A 17,218-nucleotide genomic window follows, 5' to 3' on the forward strand; every position below is an offset into this window, starting at 1 on the left:
TGATGTGTGGTGCTAGGTCTACACTCAGGATCCAAACCTGTGAACCCCAGGCTACTGAAGCAGAGCACACAAAATTAACCACTATGCCACAGGGCCAGCCCTTGCATCTATATTTATAAGAGATATTGGTCTGTAATTTTCATTTCTTGTAATGTCTTGTCTGATTTTGCTAATAGGGTGATACTGGCCTCATAGAATGAGTTGGGAGGCTTTCACTCTTCTTCCATTTTTTGGTAAAGGGTTAGTATTAAAATCCTAATTAAGTATTTGGTAGAATTCACTAATGAAGCCATCTGGGCCTGAGCTTTACTTTGTCAGAAATTTTTAAATTATTAATTCAATCTCTTTACTTGTTATATAGGTCTATGCAGGTTTTCTATTTCTTCTTGTGTCAGTATCAGTTGCTTGCGTCTTTCTAGGAATTTGTTTATTTCATATAGATTTTCTAATTTATTGGCATACAATTGTTCATAGTTTTCACTTATAATACATTTTAATTTCTGTGAGGTTGTTAGTAATGTTTCCATTTTCATTCCTGACTTTAATAATTTGAGTCTATTTTTTCTTGGTCAGTCTGGCTTTGTTGATCTTATCAAAGAACCAACTTTTGGTTTTGTTGATTATGTCTATTGTTTTTCTTTTCTCTGTTTCATTTACTTCTATGCTAATCTCAGTTGTTTCCTCCTGCTTGCTTTTGGTTTGGTTTATTTCTAAGGTGGAAAGTTCGGTTACTGATTTGAGATCTTTTGTCTTTTTTAATGTAGGTTTATACAGCTATAAATTTCCCTCTAAGCTCTGCTTTAGCTGCATCCCATAAGCTTTGGTATATTGTGTTTTTGTTTCATTCATCTCAAAGTATTTTCTAATTTCTCTTGTGATTTCTTTTTGCCTCTTTGGTTATTTAGGAGTGTATTGTTTAATTTCCCCATATTAATGATTTTCCAAATTTCCTTCTATTATTATAGATTACTAACTTTATTTCATTGTGGCAGAATAAACTGTATGATTTCAGTTGTTTTAAATTTATTGAGACTTGTTTTATGGCCTAACCATGAGGTCTATTCTGGAGAATGTCTTATGTGCACTTGAGAAGAATGTATATTCTGCTATTGTTGGGTAGAGTGTTCTATACATGTCTGTTATGTCTATTTTGGTTTATAGTGTTGTTTATCGCTGCTATTTCCTTCTCGATCTTCTCCTTAGTTGTTCTATCCATTATCGTAAGTGGGGTATTGAAGTCTCCAATTAATTTATTGAATTATCTATTTCATCCTTTAGTTTGGTCAGTTTTTGCTTTGTGTATTTTGGAGCTGTTTTTAGGTATATGTATATGTATACAATTGTTATGTCTTCTTGATGGATTGACACTTCTATTATTATGAAATGTCTTTTATCTCTAATAACAATTTTTGTCTTAAAGTATATTTTGTCCAATACAAGTACAGCTATCTCATTAATTCTCATCAACAACTAAGTTTGAGGAACATTGTTCTAACTCAGTGTTTTAAAATGGTAGAGAGATTTGTGCCTGTGAAATCAATTTAATGATTCACAACTGCAATTTTTATAAATAAAATTGACTAGACTGAACTAAAATAAAATAGAAAATACTATACTGCCCGTGTGCTGTATACACACCGTATTGAGTACTGCTCAGTGAAATTTGTGTTGGTCATATATAAGTAAATACAAATATATATGTATTGTTTATTGTGGGTCATAGTAAATTATCATCAAGAATTTTTGAAAGCCACTGATTTAAAGACCCTTTGATTTAACCAATGTAAAGAGAGGAAAGATTCTATTCTGGAATGGAAAAGATGGAGACAATGTCACAAAACTGTGATGTATAATTACACAGGAGCTTGTTTTCACCACGGTTGGAGATCATTCTCTGTGGATTCCCTCCTTGAGGAAAAAAGGAACCTGACCTAAATATAGGTTAAACTGTAGGTTCTTTCTGAAAATTACTGTTTGTTCTTATAGTGTATGTAGGTGCATATATCTGTGTTTTCTTGTATATCTGCTCAAGAATTATTGGGCAGATGACAGCAAGAGGTATGAGAAGCCAAGATCCACCTCATGTCCAGGTAAGAAGGCTACAGGGAACAAGACTGGATAGTGGAAGCCCAACTTGGCTGTGATGACGAAGCTCCACAAATGGTGCCACATTTCCCTAGGTCACCCAGGCCATGGGCACCGTGGGTCAACAGACTAGGTAATCTGGTATCTTTCTGTAACCAAAAAGCAATGTGCACAGCTGTATAGGGCAGGGACTGATATCTCCTGAAAAATGTGGATGGTTCCACTGGCCGCTGTTCTTCAAAAAGCTCACTTCTGCAGAAGGAAAAAGACTTGAGAGAGTAGGGTAAAGTGGAGATGCTGCTCTCCTGGGTCCTAGAAACCAGGCAGATCTGGAACTCCTGTTAAAGGGAGCTACATTGACTATTAAAAAAAACCAACATGATAATAGCTAACACTTACCGAGGTCTTATGTGCCAGGCAGTGTTCTAAGTACTTTACAGGTATTAAATCTTGTGATCTTTACATCAACCCTATGTGGTAGGTACTCTTATTGTCCTTCATTTACAGAGAAGGAAACTGAAGCATAAGGAGGTTAAGTGACTTGCTCAAAGGTCAATACCTAATATATGGCAGAGTCAGAACTAAAACACAAGCATCCTCAAATAAATTATGTTAATACTCTCCCTAGATCAGAGGCTGGGAAGAGGAATATCCAAAACAGGATTCTGCAGGGAGCCTTGGAACCGTAGACTGGAAGGGGAACTCTAGCTGGCCGCTATTTTCAAGTCCTGAAATTCTTAGGTTCTGCACATCCCCCACCTCCCAGGGGACAACACAGTACAGGAAAAAATAGCTTAGCCAGCAGAAAGCTGGTCGCAGGACAGCAAGAGGTGACGAGCCAAGAGGCCAAGCAGAGGTCTGGGCTCAGCCAATGCTGAGAAATCCAGCCACCAGCAGGAAAGGACATTGCCGGAGAAGTTCTTTGGGATGAGAAATAAAGCAAAGATGGCACTTCCTGTAAGGCAAACTGGACAGAGGCTCAGATTCCAGTGATTCGGGCATTAAAGGGAAGAGTGGCTTTTGAGGCTGATGAGGTCTGGGACATTTTGGTTACACGTAAAAATCCCACTCATAAAAGTCATGAATTATGAAGCCATTTCTCCTAAAACTATCTGAAAGTAAGGCTATGAGATAAATCAAACATTTCTTTATCTAGGAAGCATTCCTCAAGCCCATTTCAAGGACCAGCTGTGTGCTTGCAACCACGACAGAAAGATGTTCAAAGACACATCTGTTTTTAGGGACATCCAATTCTGTGGAGGATACACAGATTTATGAGAAAAAGTCATTGGTTATCATGAAGTGAGTAATTGCTGTAACCATAAGTAGAAGCATGAGGTGTGAAGGGATTAGAAAGGAAGGACACCTAACCCAGGCAAAGGAGGTCCCCCATGATGAAATGCTGACGCATTAGACCCAGACAGCACTTCCGTGATGGGCGAAGGTTTTACAGAGAGAACCGGTGCAAAGCGAGCCGTCGCACAGGGGAGGCTCAGTCCTGCGGGGTTAAAGGCCACGTGTGGAGATTTAGTAGACAAGGCTAGAAAGGAGGTGGGGAGGGAGTGAGAATTAGGAAAGACCTACACTCTGTGCAAAGAACTTGAACTGTATGCGGATAAAATGGAAAGTGGAGTGATTAGTTTTACACTTAGAACCTTTGTGAATGAGAAGGTTAGATTAGGCAGGACATGCCTGTAGGAGTCCGGACGGAAGGCAAGGAAGTTTGATTGAGATGAAAGGAGCAGAAAGTGGAGAAATAATAATCGACACTCAAGAGACAATATTGTCTTAGAAACAGACTGGCGGCAAGGAAAGAGTCTCAAGTTTCTGACTAGGGTCCCTGTGCATCTCCAGAGTACAGAAAATTTAGAAGGTATGTATTCAGGAGCAAAACACCAAAGTCGGATTGAAGATCATTGAGTCTGAGTCCAGGGTCACCCAGGGGAAGTGACTACAGGCAGTTAGAAATGTAAGCTTAGAGGAAGGAGATGGATACCGGCAGGGGATAAGAGCTTCATAAGTTGTTAAAGGCAAATGAAACCATGAGTATTACCCAGACCTCTGAGGAGAGCATGTAAATGGAGGGGGAATGGAATCTGTGAGAGCGAGCGGCGGGGCAGCGCAGGGCAGGGCAGTGGACCAAGGAGCTCCAGGGAAGGGCAGTTTTCAAAGGTAGGGGATACAAGCTCTGGATAGAGACTGAGAGTCAGGAGAGACTAAAGGAAAAATAACAGTAAGAAAAGCAATGTCAAATTAAAGCTAAGGGAGAAAAAAAGACCCAATGTCTTTAGAAAAGAAAGGAGGAAATTACATGCTTCAGTTGCTCCTGAAGAATATACTTCAATTCCTTTAGAATCCTCAAATTGGACTGGAAATCAGATATCCCTCCTCGCTTTTTAAGAACTATTATTAAAAATAACAACGCAACTAAAAGTCATATAAACTATCTTAAGAATACTAATTGTTATATCATTTCAATGAGTAGATGGTTAATTCTTGTGATATTAACTGTGTGATTTTAATATAAAAGTCTCTCATGTAATAAAATTTGAGGATCAATAAACCAGAAAGAAAATTATAATTTAGATTATGGGGCTATTCAGTATAAAGATTATATTCCTAAGAAAAATTATATACAAATTTATGTAGCCAAGTGATTTTTGTTATAAGTATGTATTATTCAGAGATTTTAAGAGAAGTGAAGGAAAAAAATGATCAAATTATGTTTGGGAAACAAGCCTATTTTACTCCCTTTTGAGCTTTGAAATTGCTGTTAAGAGTTCTGATTCATTCTGCAGGAAAAAAAAACTCGTTTAACTTTGTGTAACTATAGGATTCCACACTTATTTAAAGAAAGTCTGTTATGGAGAATTGTCCTACCAATACACTGAAAGAAATGCTGCTTTATGGGATTTGTGCTCTTAGTTATTTTGAATATAATCATCCTTTTTTATTTCAAGAAATTGTGTCATTTTCTCTTTAAATAGACTACATACAACAAAGATTTCGTTATTAAGCATACTTTTAAACATATATGGAAGATATTATTTTCAATGGCAACACATATCCAGTACTATAATTCAAATGAAAATTACCTAGTTGAATTCAAAGAAATTCATTAATGCCAAATATTTGAAGTATAGTATTTCAAGTTCCTTAATGTGAATTACAGGGACACAATTTGTCAGGCATCATAAGTAAGTATATAGTTCAGCCACTAGGTGGCGGTCACAATAAATTTTTGTTAGTATATTTCACGACTGAAAATTCATCAGTTGTATCTTCTGCACTATAGTATTTTTCAACTTATCTAGTCATTTAATTTGAAGGCTGTATGCTACTCTCTTGCTAATTTTTTGATATAGAGAAGAATAGACAGACGCTTTCCCAGATGAGCAGAATGTGATTTATAACCAATGTTTACTTCTTAGAAACGGTGGCACTTCTGTTCTAATGGAATCTAGGTTCTCGGGGATAGAGTTATTGGTGAATATAAGATAGATTATGCGGGCCTGCCCGGTGGTGCAGCGGTTAAGTTCGCATGTTCCGCCTCTCAGCAGCCTGGGGTTCAGCTGTTCAGATCGAGGGTGCAGACATGGCATCACTTGTCAATCCATGCTGTGGTAGGCATTCCACGTATAAAGCAGAGGAAGATGGGCATGGATGTTAGCTCAGGGTCAGTCTTCCTCAGCAAAAAGAGGAGGATTGGCAGTAGTTAGCTCAGGGCTAATCTTCCTCAAAAAAAAAAAAAAGTTTATATAGATCATGTTGGTAGTCATTGAAGTAAATTTAGAGAAATCGTCAGATATAGCGTGATTATAATTTAAGATTGTCCAGACCTTGGATTTAGCAGGGCTTGAGTCTGTAACGAGGGGTTATACTGGATCAGATCTAGACGACACAGGGACACAGGAGGGAAAGGGGATAAGGAAGCCCTGCTGTTCCACCTCTAAATAGACACTTAAATATACATTAAAGAAATATTTCTACATCTTATCTATCACTTTTTAAGTCATTTAAAATGTATTAAAATACAATCCTGATTAAAACTATTTCCTTAGTTAAAAGTAAGTGTATTTTTAATTTTTAAAACTTTACACATTGCCCAAGTACTTTCTAAAAAAACTATAATAACTCAAATTTCCACTAGCAGTATGAGTGTCCATTTTCCTGAGTCACCACCAGTAGTGTATTCAGACTTAGAAAAATATTTGCAGAACCACAAACCTTTTAATCAACACTCAAGGCCATTCACCTCCATTTCTCTGCACTGTGCCTGCCATTTGTCCCATGCAGCCTCATACCAGACCTTCATGATCTGGTGCTTTTGAACACATTGTTCTTTCTGCCTGGCATGGTCCCTTCCCCCTTTTTCTTTTTTTTCAGGAAGATCAGCCCTGAGCGAACATCTGTACCCATCCTCCTCTATTTTATATGTCAGATACTGCCACAGCATGGCTTGATAAGCGGTGCATAGGTCTGCCCCTGGGATCTGAACCGGCGAACCCCAGGCTGCTGGAGTGCAGCATGCAAACTTAACCGCTGCGCCACCTGACCAGCCCCACTCCCTCTTCTTTGATTGAGAAGCTCATCATGCCAACAAAACTTAACTTCCTCAGTTCGGGCTTCCCCTAAACCCCTGGTAGAGTCAGTTACTGTCTTCTGCGCCCCTACAGAGCTCTCGTCATGTTTCCAAACTACAGGAAGAGAAACCATCAATGTTTGGACAGCTCCCTTCCTCAGTAGCCTACGAATATGCTCTAATTGACATCTAGTAAACTACTGGGCACCTGTGGGCATTGAATATTTATTTATTGAATCACTCAACTAATTGGCTAATTTTAAAAGCAATCAACTATTAGTATGGTTTTTCTGGAGAAGGGAAAGATCCTCTCTGAACATTTAACTTACCTTGTACACAATGGGACATGTAGTTAGGAGGGTTATCAGGCCTTGGGTCAGGAGCCTCTACTCGGTTCTCCCCTTCCTCTGCAGGTTTCTCAGGGGCTGTGGGGACCACACCTTGAGGGAGAGCGAGGGGACATGATTTACAATAGAAATGATAATATGATGACAGAATATGCTCATTTTTTCTTGTTGGTATGCATCAGTGAGTATAATCAATCGGAAATACACTCATATTTCTTACAAAAAACATAACTCATTATGCTTATTAGACATCAACCTATTAATATATTTGATGAATTTTCAGGCTGAATATAGATTTTAAAATAAAACTAAGCAATTATATTGTGCAACGATTAAAGCAAAGAGCTTTCATGCTCGTGCTTCAGCTGACCTGACTGATTCCTACCCATGTAAGTTCCCCGCACAATGGCAAAAATTCTTTCCCATTATATAATATGGAAAACTCAGTCATACGTAGAGTGAATCTGATTTTTTCCCTAATCCTTTTTGGAAAATGACTGTGTTTAAATAAATTCAAAACATAACACAATAAATACTAAATGGTTTAAAAGGCAGCAGTGCCACACAAAACTCAGTAAGAGGTGGTTTAGCCTCCATCTCCAGTGAAAGCAATCCAGGTCATTGCAGTTGCTACAAGGGAGGTACAGCAGCCGCCCCACCCCACCCCCATCTACAGTTTTGCTTTCTGCAGTCAACCACAATCCGAAAATATTAAATGGAAAATTCCAGAAATAAACGATTCATAAGTTTTAAATTGTGGGCTATCATGAGTATCGTGATTAAATCTTGGGTCATCTTGCTCTGTCCCACCTGGGACATGAATCATCCCTTTGTCCACGGGATCCACGCTGTAGACGTCACCTGCCCGTTAGTCACTTAGAAGCCGGTTCGGTTATCATCTCGACTGTCATAGCATCGCTGTGCTGGTGTTCAAGTAACCTTTATTTTACTTACTAATGGACCCAAAGCACAAGAGTAGTGACACTGGCCATTTGGATATGCCAGAGAGAAGCCATAAAGTGCTTCCTTTAAGTGAAAAAGTGAAAGTCTTCAACTTAATAAAGAAAAAAGTCATATGCTGAGTTTAAGATCTACAATAAGTTTCATCATAGTATATTGTTATAATTGCTCTATTTTATTATGAGTTATTATTGTTAATCTCTCACTGTGCCTAATTTATAAGGTAAATTTTATCATAGGTGTTTATGTATAAAGAAAACATAGTGTATATGTAGGGTTTGGTACTGTCTGTGGTTTCAGGCATCCACTGGGGGTTTTGGAACGTATCCCCCCAGGATGAGAAGGGAGACCACTGTATTGAAGTCACTTTTCATGATGTTACACCTTGTCCTCTTGTTGAAATTAGAGAAATTTCTCCCTGGACTCACTATAAGGAGAAGTTCTCAATTTCTTAACTGGTTGACTTTTATCTATAAAAAACATAAATCTCATAAATGCGGTGATTCTCTCCTTCTTTCATCTTCTCCATTGCTTGAAAACTCAGACCTACTTTTGAACCCTCCTCTGTGAAAGCAGGCTGGCGTCACGGGCTTTTTATTACCATTACCTCTCTTTGCAGACTTAGATTCTTACCCACATTTTTCCTTTACTTAATTTTCCCTACATACTTTAGAGACCTTTTGGTACAGATGTGCCAATAGAAATCTCTTTTAATCTTTTTCTATCAAAGGCAGATAAGAATGCTTGTGTTATAAATGTGCATATACATATACACACACACACAAAGATCTTCCTAGACTTAGGATGGGGTTACGTCCCAATTGTAAGTTGAAAATATCATAAATGAAAGTGCATTCCATACACCTAACCTAGCGAACACCATAGCTCGGCCCAGCCTACTCTAAACGTGCTCAGAACACTCACAGGAGCCCACAGTTGGGCAAAGTCATCCCACACAGACCCTGTTTTATCATACAGTGTTGAGTAGCTCATGTAATTCACTGAACACTGTACTGAAAGTGACAGACAGAAGGGTGGTATGTGTCTCAGTTGTTCACCCTCATGATTGTGGGCTGACTGGGAGCCACTGGGGCTCCGCTGCCCAGCATCACGATGGAGGATGCACCAGGAATCGCTAACCTGGGAAAAGGTCAAAATTCCAAATTCACAGTACGGTTTCTACTCACTGAGTATAGCTTTTGCATGGTTGTAATGTGGAAAAATCATAAGTCCAACCATAGTAAGTCGGGGACTGTCTGTATATACTTTTTTATATATATTTTTTTTCTCAAATGGTAAACAACAATAAAAAACTTCCAAATGAAATAAACTCCAATTTTTAAAGGAAAGCAACACACAATTCACATTTGAAAATAAAGCATATTAAAATTTATTCACAAAAACTTACCTGACATTTTGAAGAGTTCCAATTAGTCCTGAAAAATAAAACATTTTAATATCTCAGGAAATATATATAGTTACTACTTTACTTAGTGATACATGTAAAGTTCTATAATTGTTTTAGCCTCCAGTTACCTTTCATTCATTCCTTCATTAATTCAACAAATATTTACTGAGTGCCCATTATGTACCAGGTACTATTACAGATGTTGAAAATACAGCAGTGAACCAGACAGACACTGCTGGAGCTTACATTCTTCCGGGGTGAGATTAAAAAACATGTCAACAAATATGTAACTTTAAATTTAGATAACACAGTTACGAAGAAAACAAAGTAAAAATTTCAAGAAAAATATGGATGGGGAGTCCAGAGAATGTCTCTCTCAGGAGGTGACCTTTGAGCTATTTGAAATATGAAAGATGGCTTTACACTAAAAATGTGGGAAGAGACTTCCAGAAAGACAGGAAAGTAAGTGCAAAGGTCCTGCAGTGGCACTGAGATTTGAATATTCAAGGGAGAGAATGAGGTCAGGTGCAACTGAGACACAACAAAGGAAGAGAACAGAGGTAAGAGATGGAGACAGAGTGTGATCACATCTGAGGGCCACACGGAAATGCCTGGAATTTGTTGTAATTGCAGTTGGGAAGTCTTTGGAGGATTTTAATCAGTGGAGTGATGAGATCTGACTTATACTTTATCTTGAGGGGGCAAGAACGGAAGTAAGCAGCAGTGAGGGAGGGGTGGCAGCAGTAATCCAGGTGAGAGCTTAGACTGGGGAGGGAATGCTGGAGAGGGTTATATATGGTCAGATGTACGACATACTCTGGAAGCAGAACCTGCAGGAGTTGCTGATGGATTAAGGCAAAGAGAGGAGCCAAGGATGAGTCTCAGTTTTTAGGCCAGGAAACTGGGTTAATGGGATGTTATCAACTGAAATAGAGAGGAAAATGGTGGGGACTGGGGAGGGAAGGAATCAACAGTTCAAACTGGGACACGTTATGTTTGAGAGGCCAAAAGAAGACACGTTAAACATTTGAATAAAAAATGTGTAAATGTGAACATTACGAGAATAACTCAGAGAAGTCAACTAGAAGTTGAGATGAGACTTGAAACAAGGGGTGGGGGAGGGATTTCATGGATTCAATCAAGATTGGAAAAAAAAAAGAAGTTATCAGAGAAAAGAATTTTAGGACTTCTGCGTTCTGAACGATGATAAATAACAAGAACAACATTAACAAAGGCTATAATTTACTGACTGCTTATCAAATGTCAAAGGGCCGAGTACTTTTCATATTTTATCTCTAATTATAACAATATCTCTCTAACACGTAAATGGCCAGCCCTGCTAAAGTCAAGTACTTCTAAATCCAAAGTCCATTTTCTTTCCAATGAGTCGTTCTGTTTATCAGAGAACAGAGTGTGGTCATTTGTGTTTTCACATAGTGTAGAAAGTCACCAATATTGAGTAGATACGTCAAAGAAGCATCAGAAGACCATATGAGTGAGTAGTCAATGTGGGTTCTGAGCTGACTAAGGGGCACCCCCATGGCGTAAGCCAGTATGTAGATTCCCAGAACAAATGACTGTCTTGCCAAGCATGGGTCAGAATTCCACAAGTCTTGGACCGTTTCCACTCACCTCTGGAGCTGGAGTTAGTGGTACAGTGTCCCATGTGTCTTAAAGGTTAAAAAAATATCCTGCGGCACACCAAAAAGCCAGACCCAACTGGGCCAACCAAAGGAGTTCAAAGGAATTGGTCCTATTCCCTCAGTGATGGTAATCTCTGGTGTTTAGGAGAATGACCACACATTTCTAGAACCTTAAATTCTGGACACTCCTAGGAATGTACCCTCAAGTGACTCTTGCACACGTATGCAAAGGACATATACAAGAATGTTCTTGACACGCTGTTCATATTAAAAGAAACTGAAAACATTCCTAACGTCCATCAGTGGTACACTGGATAAACAAATTCTAGGACAGTCATATGATGCAATAGTATACTGTAGTGAAACAAACAAACTACAGCCATACGCATCAACAGAGATGAATCCTAAAATGACAACACAGGACAAAACAATAAAAGCAAGTCATCAGAAAACACAAGATAGCATTTAAGAATGTTCAAAAGGAGGAAAATGAGACAAAAACACTTTTTTTTCTGATATCTATAGGGGAAAACTTTAAAGAAAAGTTAGGGAATTAGTAACATAAAACTCAGGACAATGGTAACATGTGGAGGAGAAGTGATGCAGGCAAGGGTTAGCCACGGCCCCAGGGGCTTGAGGTTCCTGCTAATATTCTAGTAGTAATGGGGGGGCGGGAATAGGGGCGATGGGATGTTACTAGTCTTTAAAGGCCATATATATTTAAATATGCATATTTATACATATGACATCATTTCACAATAAAAAAGAATCATTTTACAGTTATATGTTGAGAGCAACCTTCTAACTAAACATCTGTTGTTCGTTTCTACATTACCCATGGGGACTGCAAACTGTGAAGGAACCGTGATGGAAACTACTTAGAACAGATTATTAAGTGCCTTGTCGAAAAGGGGCCACATTATCCGTCTATCCATCCATCCATCCATCCATCCATCCATCCATCCATCCATCCATCATCTATCCGGCTATCCACAGTGGCAAACGGTGCAGCATACTGCAATGAGGCAAATTTTAACAATTGCTCAATCTAGGTGAAGATAGAGATCTGAATATTTTTATTTTCAAAATAAAAACTTGAAGGAAAAAATCCAGAATTCTGAATCCCAAACATGAATAGTCCCTCTGGGGTCCAGACCTGGAAGTATGTACTTTTACAGATTTTCACTGTCCCAGGTGGTCTCTGTGATCAGGCATGTTTGAGACTGACATTATGAAAAGCAAAAGAGCAGTTCTCAACCATGCCGGCAGAAATGAGAATCAAATCTGATTCAAGTGATTGAGTAACAACTGGAAAAAAATAAACCAATCTTGAAAATTTTAAAAATCTATAAAAATGTTTTAAAAAACTAATATCAATGAATTTGAACTAACTAAAATTTACCCACACATTGCCTGACAAGCCACCAGTATTCCAAGAATTTGTTTACCTCCCCACTCCTTGGAGCCTCTAGTTTTTCTTTTTTACTACATTAAATTCTCTTCCCTTTCTTATAAAATTTTACAACATAGTTTTTTCCCAAACGTTATATAAGAGAGGATAATTTCCAGCTGGTACAAGCATGACTGTTGGAACTTAATCCTCCCTTAACATTCGGGGAATTGTTTTCAGATTTCCCAATCACTCAGCAAGGGCCAAAAGTGCCACAGGTTGAACAGAGACTGACTTTGGCTTTACTTCAGATGGAAACCAGATTGGAAAACTGAACTGTGCCTCCACAACAGGCCAGCGTTTCACTGGTCCTGAGAGCTCTTAACTGCAGAGGCCTTTTGCATTTTCAGGGCTTAAGCCGCATACAGGGGAATCTACGCTGCCTGGAACATAATAAAGGGGAAAAGAAGACACGGCCTGGATAGGACGTGATTGGTGAAGCTGTGGTCTGTTGCTTTGCAAGGCAGCCCTGATGCCGTCAGTGGCATCCTACAGCAGGAGACCATTTACATGGACACCACTTGCCGCATCCAACATTGCAGCTGTGTTACGTGCTCGCTCTTCAGTTTCAGCTTTGTAAACAGGGACAGGTTAGCAAAGCTCAACAAAACCACAGCTTCAGAGCCACATCATGGGGATTTGAAACTTCAGTTACAAAACCGAGAAGGATGAGTAGCTCTTTGCAGTTGAGTACGTATTGGACGCTGTCCTGGCCCCTTCGCAAAGGAGCCTCCGGACACATGAGAATCTCGCAGTTCTCTAGGCACAGGGCTTGGAAACACGCATATGCAAACTAAAACCTTGGGCTCTGCCTATTGCCAGTGCCTTCAGCTGTGAGAGGACAGAAAAGAAAGCAGGAGGTCACTGTACAATTCCTTCTGCTTCTCAGCAAGGGCAGGAAAACAGCTAGTTCCTGTGAAGTCCTGGTTCATCTACCACAATCCCCTATTTGAGTTTAAGATGTAAACGTTAGAAGATGCCGTCCTTTGTATAAAAGGTAAGTTACTGGAGGAGGGCAGAAGATTTGATGGCTGGTAAAAGGTGTATGGCAGCATACTTCAGACAGTACGGACAGTGGTTCAGATAGACAGACAGATCCTAGGTATCCCTCATAGCTGTGTGACCTTGAGTGAACACTCTGTTCTTGGTGATGCTGTGTGTCATGGGCATGATGACCACTGGATCCACCTCAGAGAACTGTTGTGAAGACTAAAATGGTTGCATTTGGATGTAACAGTACCTGGCACATAGCAAATCCTCAACAAATACGCATTATTACTATAATTTTCTACATAAAATAAACCAACTGGTGAAGAGACCGAGAATAATTATCTTTATTCAAATGTAGTATAAAGAAGAGCTGTCTGCCAGTCAGCCGTTTAACATGTATTACTGAGCAACCGTGCGTAACACTTTATACTGGGTTCCAGGCTGACATCAGTGACTCCCATCTTCTGCCACCAGTGAGGATGGTTCGAGCAGATATGATTTTATGAGCACCGTTTGTAATGAGTTTGAAACTGGAAAGAACTAGGAGAAAGAAAATGAAGATGTTGCTGGAGAGCTTTTTCCTACCTGTAGCTAAATGAAAGACAGATGGGTTAGAGTACAGCCTAAGTGTCTACAGGATTTGCCTTTAGCGTAAGATAGTGACATTAATTATGTTATATTATTCACCTGAATGGATTTATCTAGAAATGGACTTTAAAAAGAGCAATTAAAATTACATTAACTACATCTTCTAAAAATTAGACGAATATAATATCCATTACATCTCCAAGATACAAATATTGAGGTTATTAATTTAATTATCCTGCAATATGAAAGATTGAATATTTAAGTTTATATTAGTGTAGTACTTCACAGTATAAAATTCAAATTAGATAATATATGTATAAGTGATTAAAAGTAATACTACTTATAATTTTCTTGAAAGCCTTGATAAAACTCTTTCTCTTTTGCCCTAAGCTAACATCTGTTGCCAATCTTCTTTTTGCTTGAGGAAGATTTGCCATGAGCTAACATCTGTGCCAGTCTTCCTCTATTTTGTGTGTGGGTCACCACCACAGTGTGGCTGCCAACCAGTGGTGTAGGTCCATGCCTTGGAGCCGAACCCAGGCAGCCAAAGCACAGCACACCGAACTTAACCACTAGGCCACAGGGCCAGCCTGATAAAACTCCTAATAAATGTAAATTTTGATATTTTTTTTAAACATTCAAATTTTATAAACCTCTTATTTCACGAGGATCCATGCTGAGTGAAGATGTTAATGTGCTAATCATCCTAGGATTGTATATATGCCTTGCTTACAAAAGAAATATCTATTAGGCTTTGCTAGATGTCTCATGTATTGATTATTTCCTTCTCTCTCCATAGGAAGTGATGGCTATTCAATTTTAGTTGTTATGGGAACTTATTGTTATATAATAATTTGTCCAGCCTTTGTCCCAGGTTCCAGGGAGAAACGTCTAAAGCCCTGGAATTTCCTGAGTGATAGGAGTGTCTTTATTAAGCATGGTGGGCCCTTGGATCACAGCTGGGTTTATGCTAAGGAGATGTCACAGGATGGGGGCCGATCATGCCAGAATCATCCCCATGTGATTAAGAGGACTGGGGCTTTGAGCCACGTGATATTTGACTGATCCCCTGAGCTCTGGGGAGATGAAGGAGGCTGGAGATTCCGTCCAACCACTCAGCCAATGATTCTAGTAACCACGCCTATGTAACGAAACCCAATAAAAACTCTGGCCACCGAGGTTTGAGTGAGCTTCTGATTGGTGAACACATCAATACATTGGGAGGGTGACACATCCAGACTCCACAGGGAGGAGACATGAAAGTTCTGAATTCCAGATCTTACCAGACCTCACCCGATGTGTCTCTTCATTTGACTAGTCCTGATTCGTATCCTTTGTAAGAAAACTTTAATCATAAATGTAGCACTTTCCAGAGTTCTGTGAGTCATTCTGGCAAATGATCAAACCTGAGGGGGTGATGGGAACACCTGAATTTGTAGCCAGTTGCTCAGATGTGTGGGTGACCTGGAGACCCCCGAACTTACGGCTGGCATCTTAAATGAAAGCAGCCTTAGTGGGGAGTCTGTGCTAACTCTGGGTGCTTAGCATCAGAACCAAATTATAATTAGTTTGTTAGAAAAGCTGCTAAATTATTACAAACACACACATATATGTGCTATGTATATACATATGATTACAAAAGTAATATATCATCACTTGTAAAAAATCAAAAACTGAAGTATAAAGAAATGAACATAATGGGCCAGCCCCCTGGCCTAGTGGTTAAGTTTCATGTACTCTGCTTTGGTGGCCCAGGTTCAGATCCCAGGCATGGACCTACATCACTCATCAGTGGCCATGTTGTGGCAGCAACTCACACACAAAATAGAGGAAGACTGGCAACAGATGTTAGCTCGGGGTGAATCTCGCTCAGCAAAAAAAAAAAGGAACATAATGCTTAAACCAATCTTCCCAAAATAACTACTATTAAAATGTTGGTGAATGTCCTGTGTGTGTGTATGTGTGTTTATGTTTATCTTTCTGTGTGTATGTATGGGGATTTTATAATAAATATGATTAGAAATATTGTGAAACTAATATATATTTGTTTAAATGTAAGGTACTAATGACTGAACTTTAACTTAATCTATTCCATTTGCTTACATCTTTTTGGTATTATAATTAATATTATAAAATTTCCACTTCCATAAATATTTATACATACCTCTGGCTATTCCCTTATGATAAAATAATTTAAGATGGATTCATGTTCTATAGGTGAACTTTTTACAATTTACAATTTGGAAACATTTTGCCAAATTATTTTCTTTCTAGCAAGGCTCCTTCATTTTAAACTTAAATCATATGTGAGGGACCATCTCAGTATTAAATACTATCTCCCTTTAATCTTTGCCAACTTGCTAAATGAAAATTTCCTTTTGTATAACCATGCCATTAAATATAATTCTTAATTCCTTAAATATTAAAAATAATACTTTGATATGGAAGCTTCATAGATTTTAAAGAATTGCTAATGCAAAAATATTACAAAACAGCAGGTACTCAGTACTGTACGGAAGGAATTTTTATTAACACATTCAGAGGATTGTTGATCCCTCCTTTTTAAGTGACCCTTTAAAAACCTGTTGTTAGTTAAAACATATAAAACTTTTATTCACCTCTTCAAATTAAGGAAGACAAAGACAAATGGAAATTTAATGGCTGCCTACGGAGACAGCCCCCAAACTGGAGGTTTAAAAGTAACAGATGCATTATGTTTCTATTTAGCTTGCCTGTGGATTCTGGATTGAATATGAAAATCTCTAGGTTACTACTGTCTGAAAGAGAGAAAATCCAAATTAACACCATGTTCAGGGGCAGCCTCTGTGAAATCACCGCTAATGGCCACACTAGTTCCAGTCAGATTTGATAGGAACATCCAGAAACGTGGCCTCTGGTCCTTCCCAAATCCTAAACATTAGGGTTTAACTAGATTTTTTCAGTAAACTCAGTGGACTGACTATGTGTCCCTTTGCTTCCTTTCCTTTTTAAATTTCTTAGCTTTACATTAATGGATAAAAAAAGGCTGGAATGCCCAAGAACTGATAATCATTTTTATGGTCACTGTATCAAATCAGAATCTGATGTCCCATTATTGATGATCCCTTTTTATCTTAACAAAAACACTTTGAAAACATCTTCATAGGCAATTTACAAATACTAATT

At 38.6% G+C, this 17,218-nt stretch overlaps 1 protein-coding gene across 1 annotated transcript in view; it reads right to left on the reverse strand.

Annotated features, from left to right (window-relative positions):
• PLSCR4 (phospholipid scramblase 4) overlaps nt 1-17,218 on the reverse strand; it is a 42,215-nt gene that overhangs the window by 12,679 nt on the left and 12,318 nt on the right. The window contains exons 3-4 of the mRNA XM_023621067.2: nt 9,383-9,410; nt 6,997-7,107 (exon numbers count right to left, since the gene is read on the reverse strand). Of these exons, the coding sequence (XP_023476835.1) occupies nt 6,997-7,107; nt 9,383-9,389 (118 nt within the window). The 5' untranslated portion in view covers nt 9,390-9,410. The remainder of the gene's footprint in view (nt 1-6,996; nt 7,108-9,382; nt 9,411-17,218) is intronic.

Source organism: Equus caballus, chromosome 16, assembly GCF_041296265.1.
Source record: "Equus caballus isolate H_3958 breed thoroughbred chromosome 16, TB-T2T, whole genome shotgun sequence".
In the NCBI taxonomy this organism is placed as follows: Eukaryota; Metazoa; Chordata; class Mammalia; order Perissodactyla; family Equidae; genus Equus; species Equus caballus.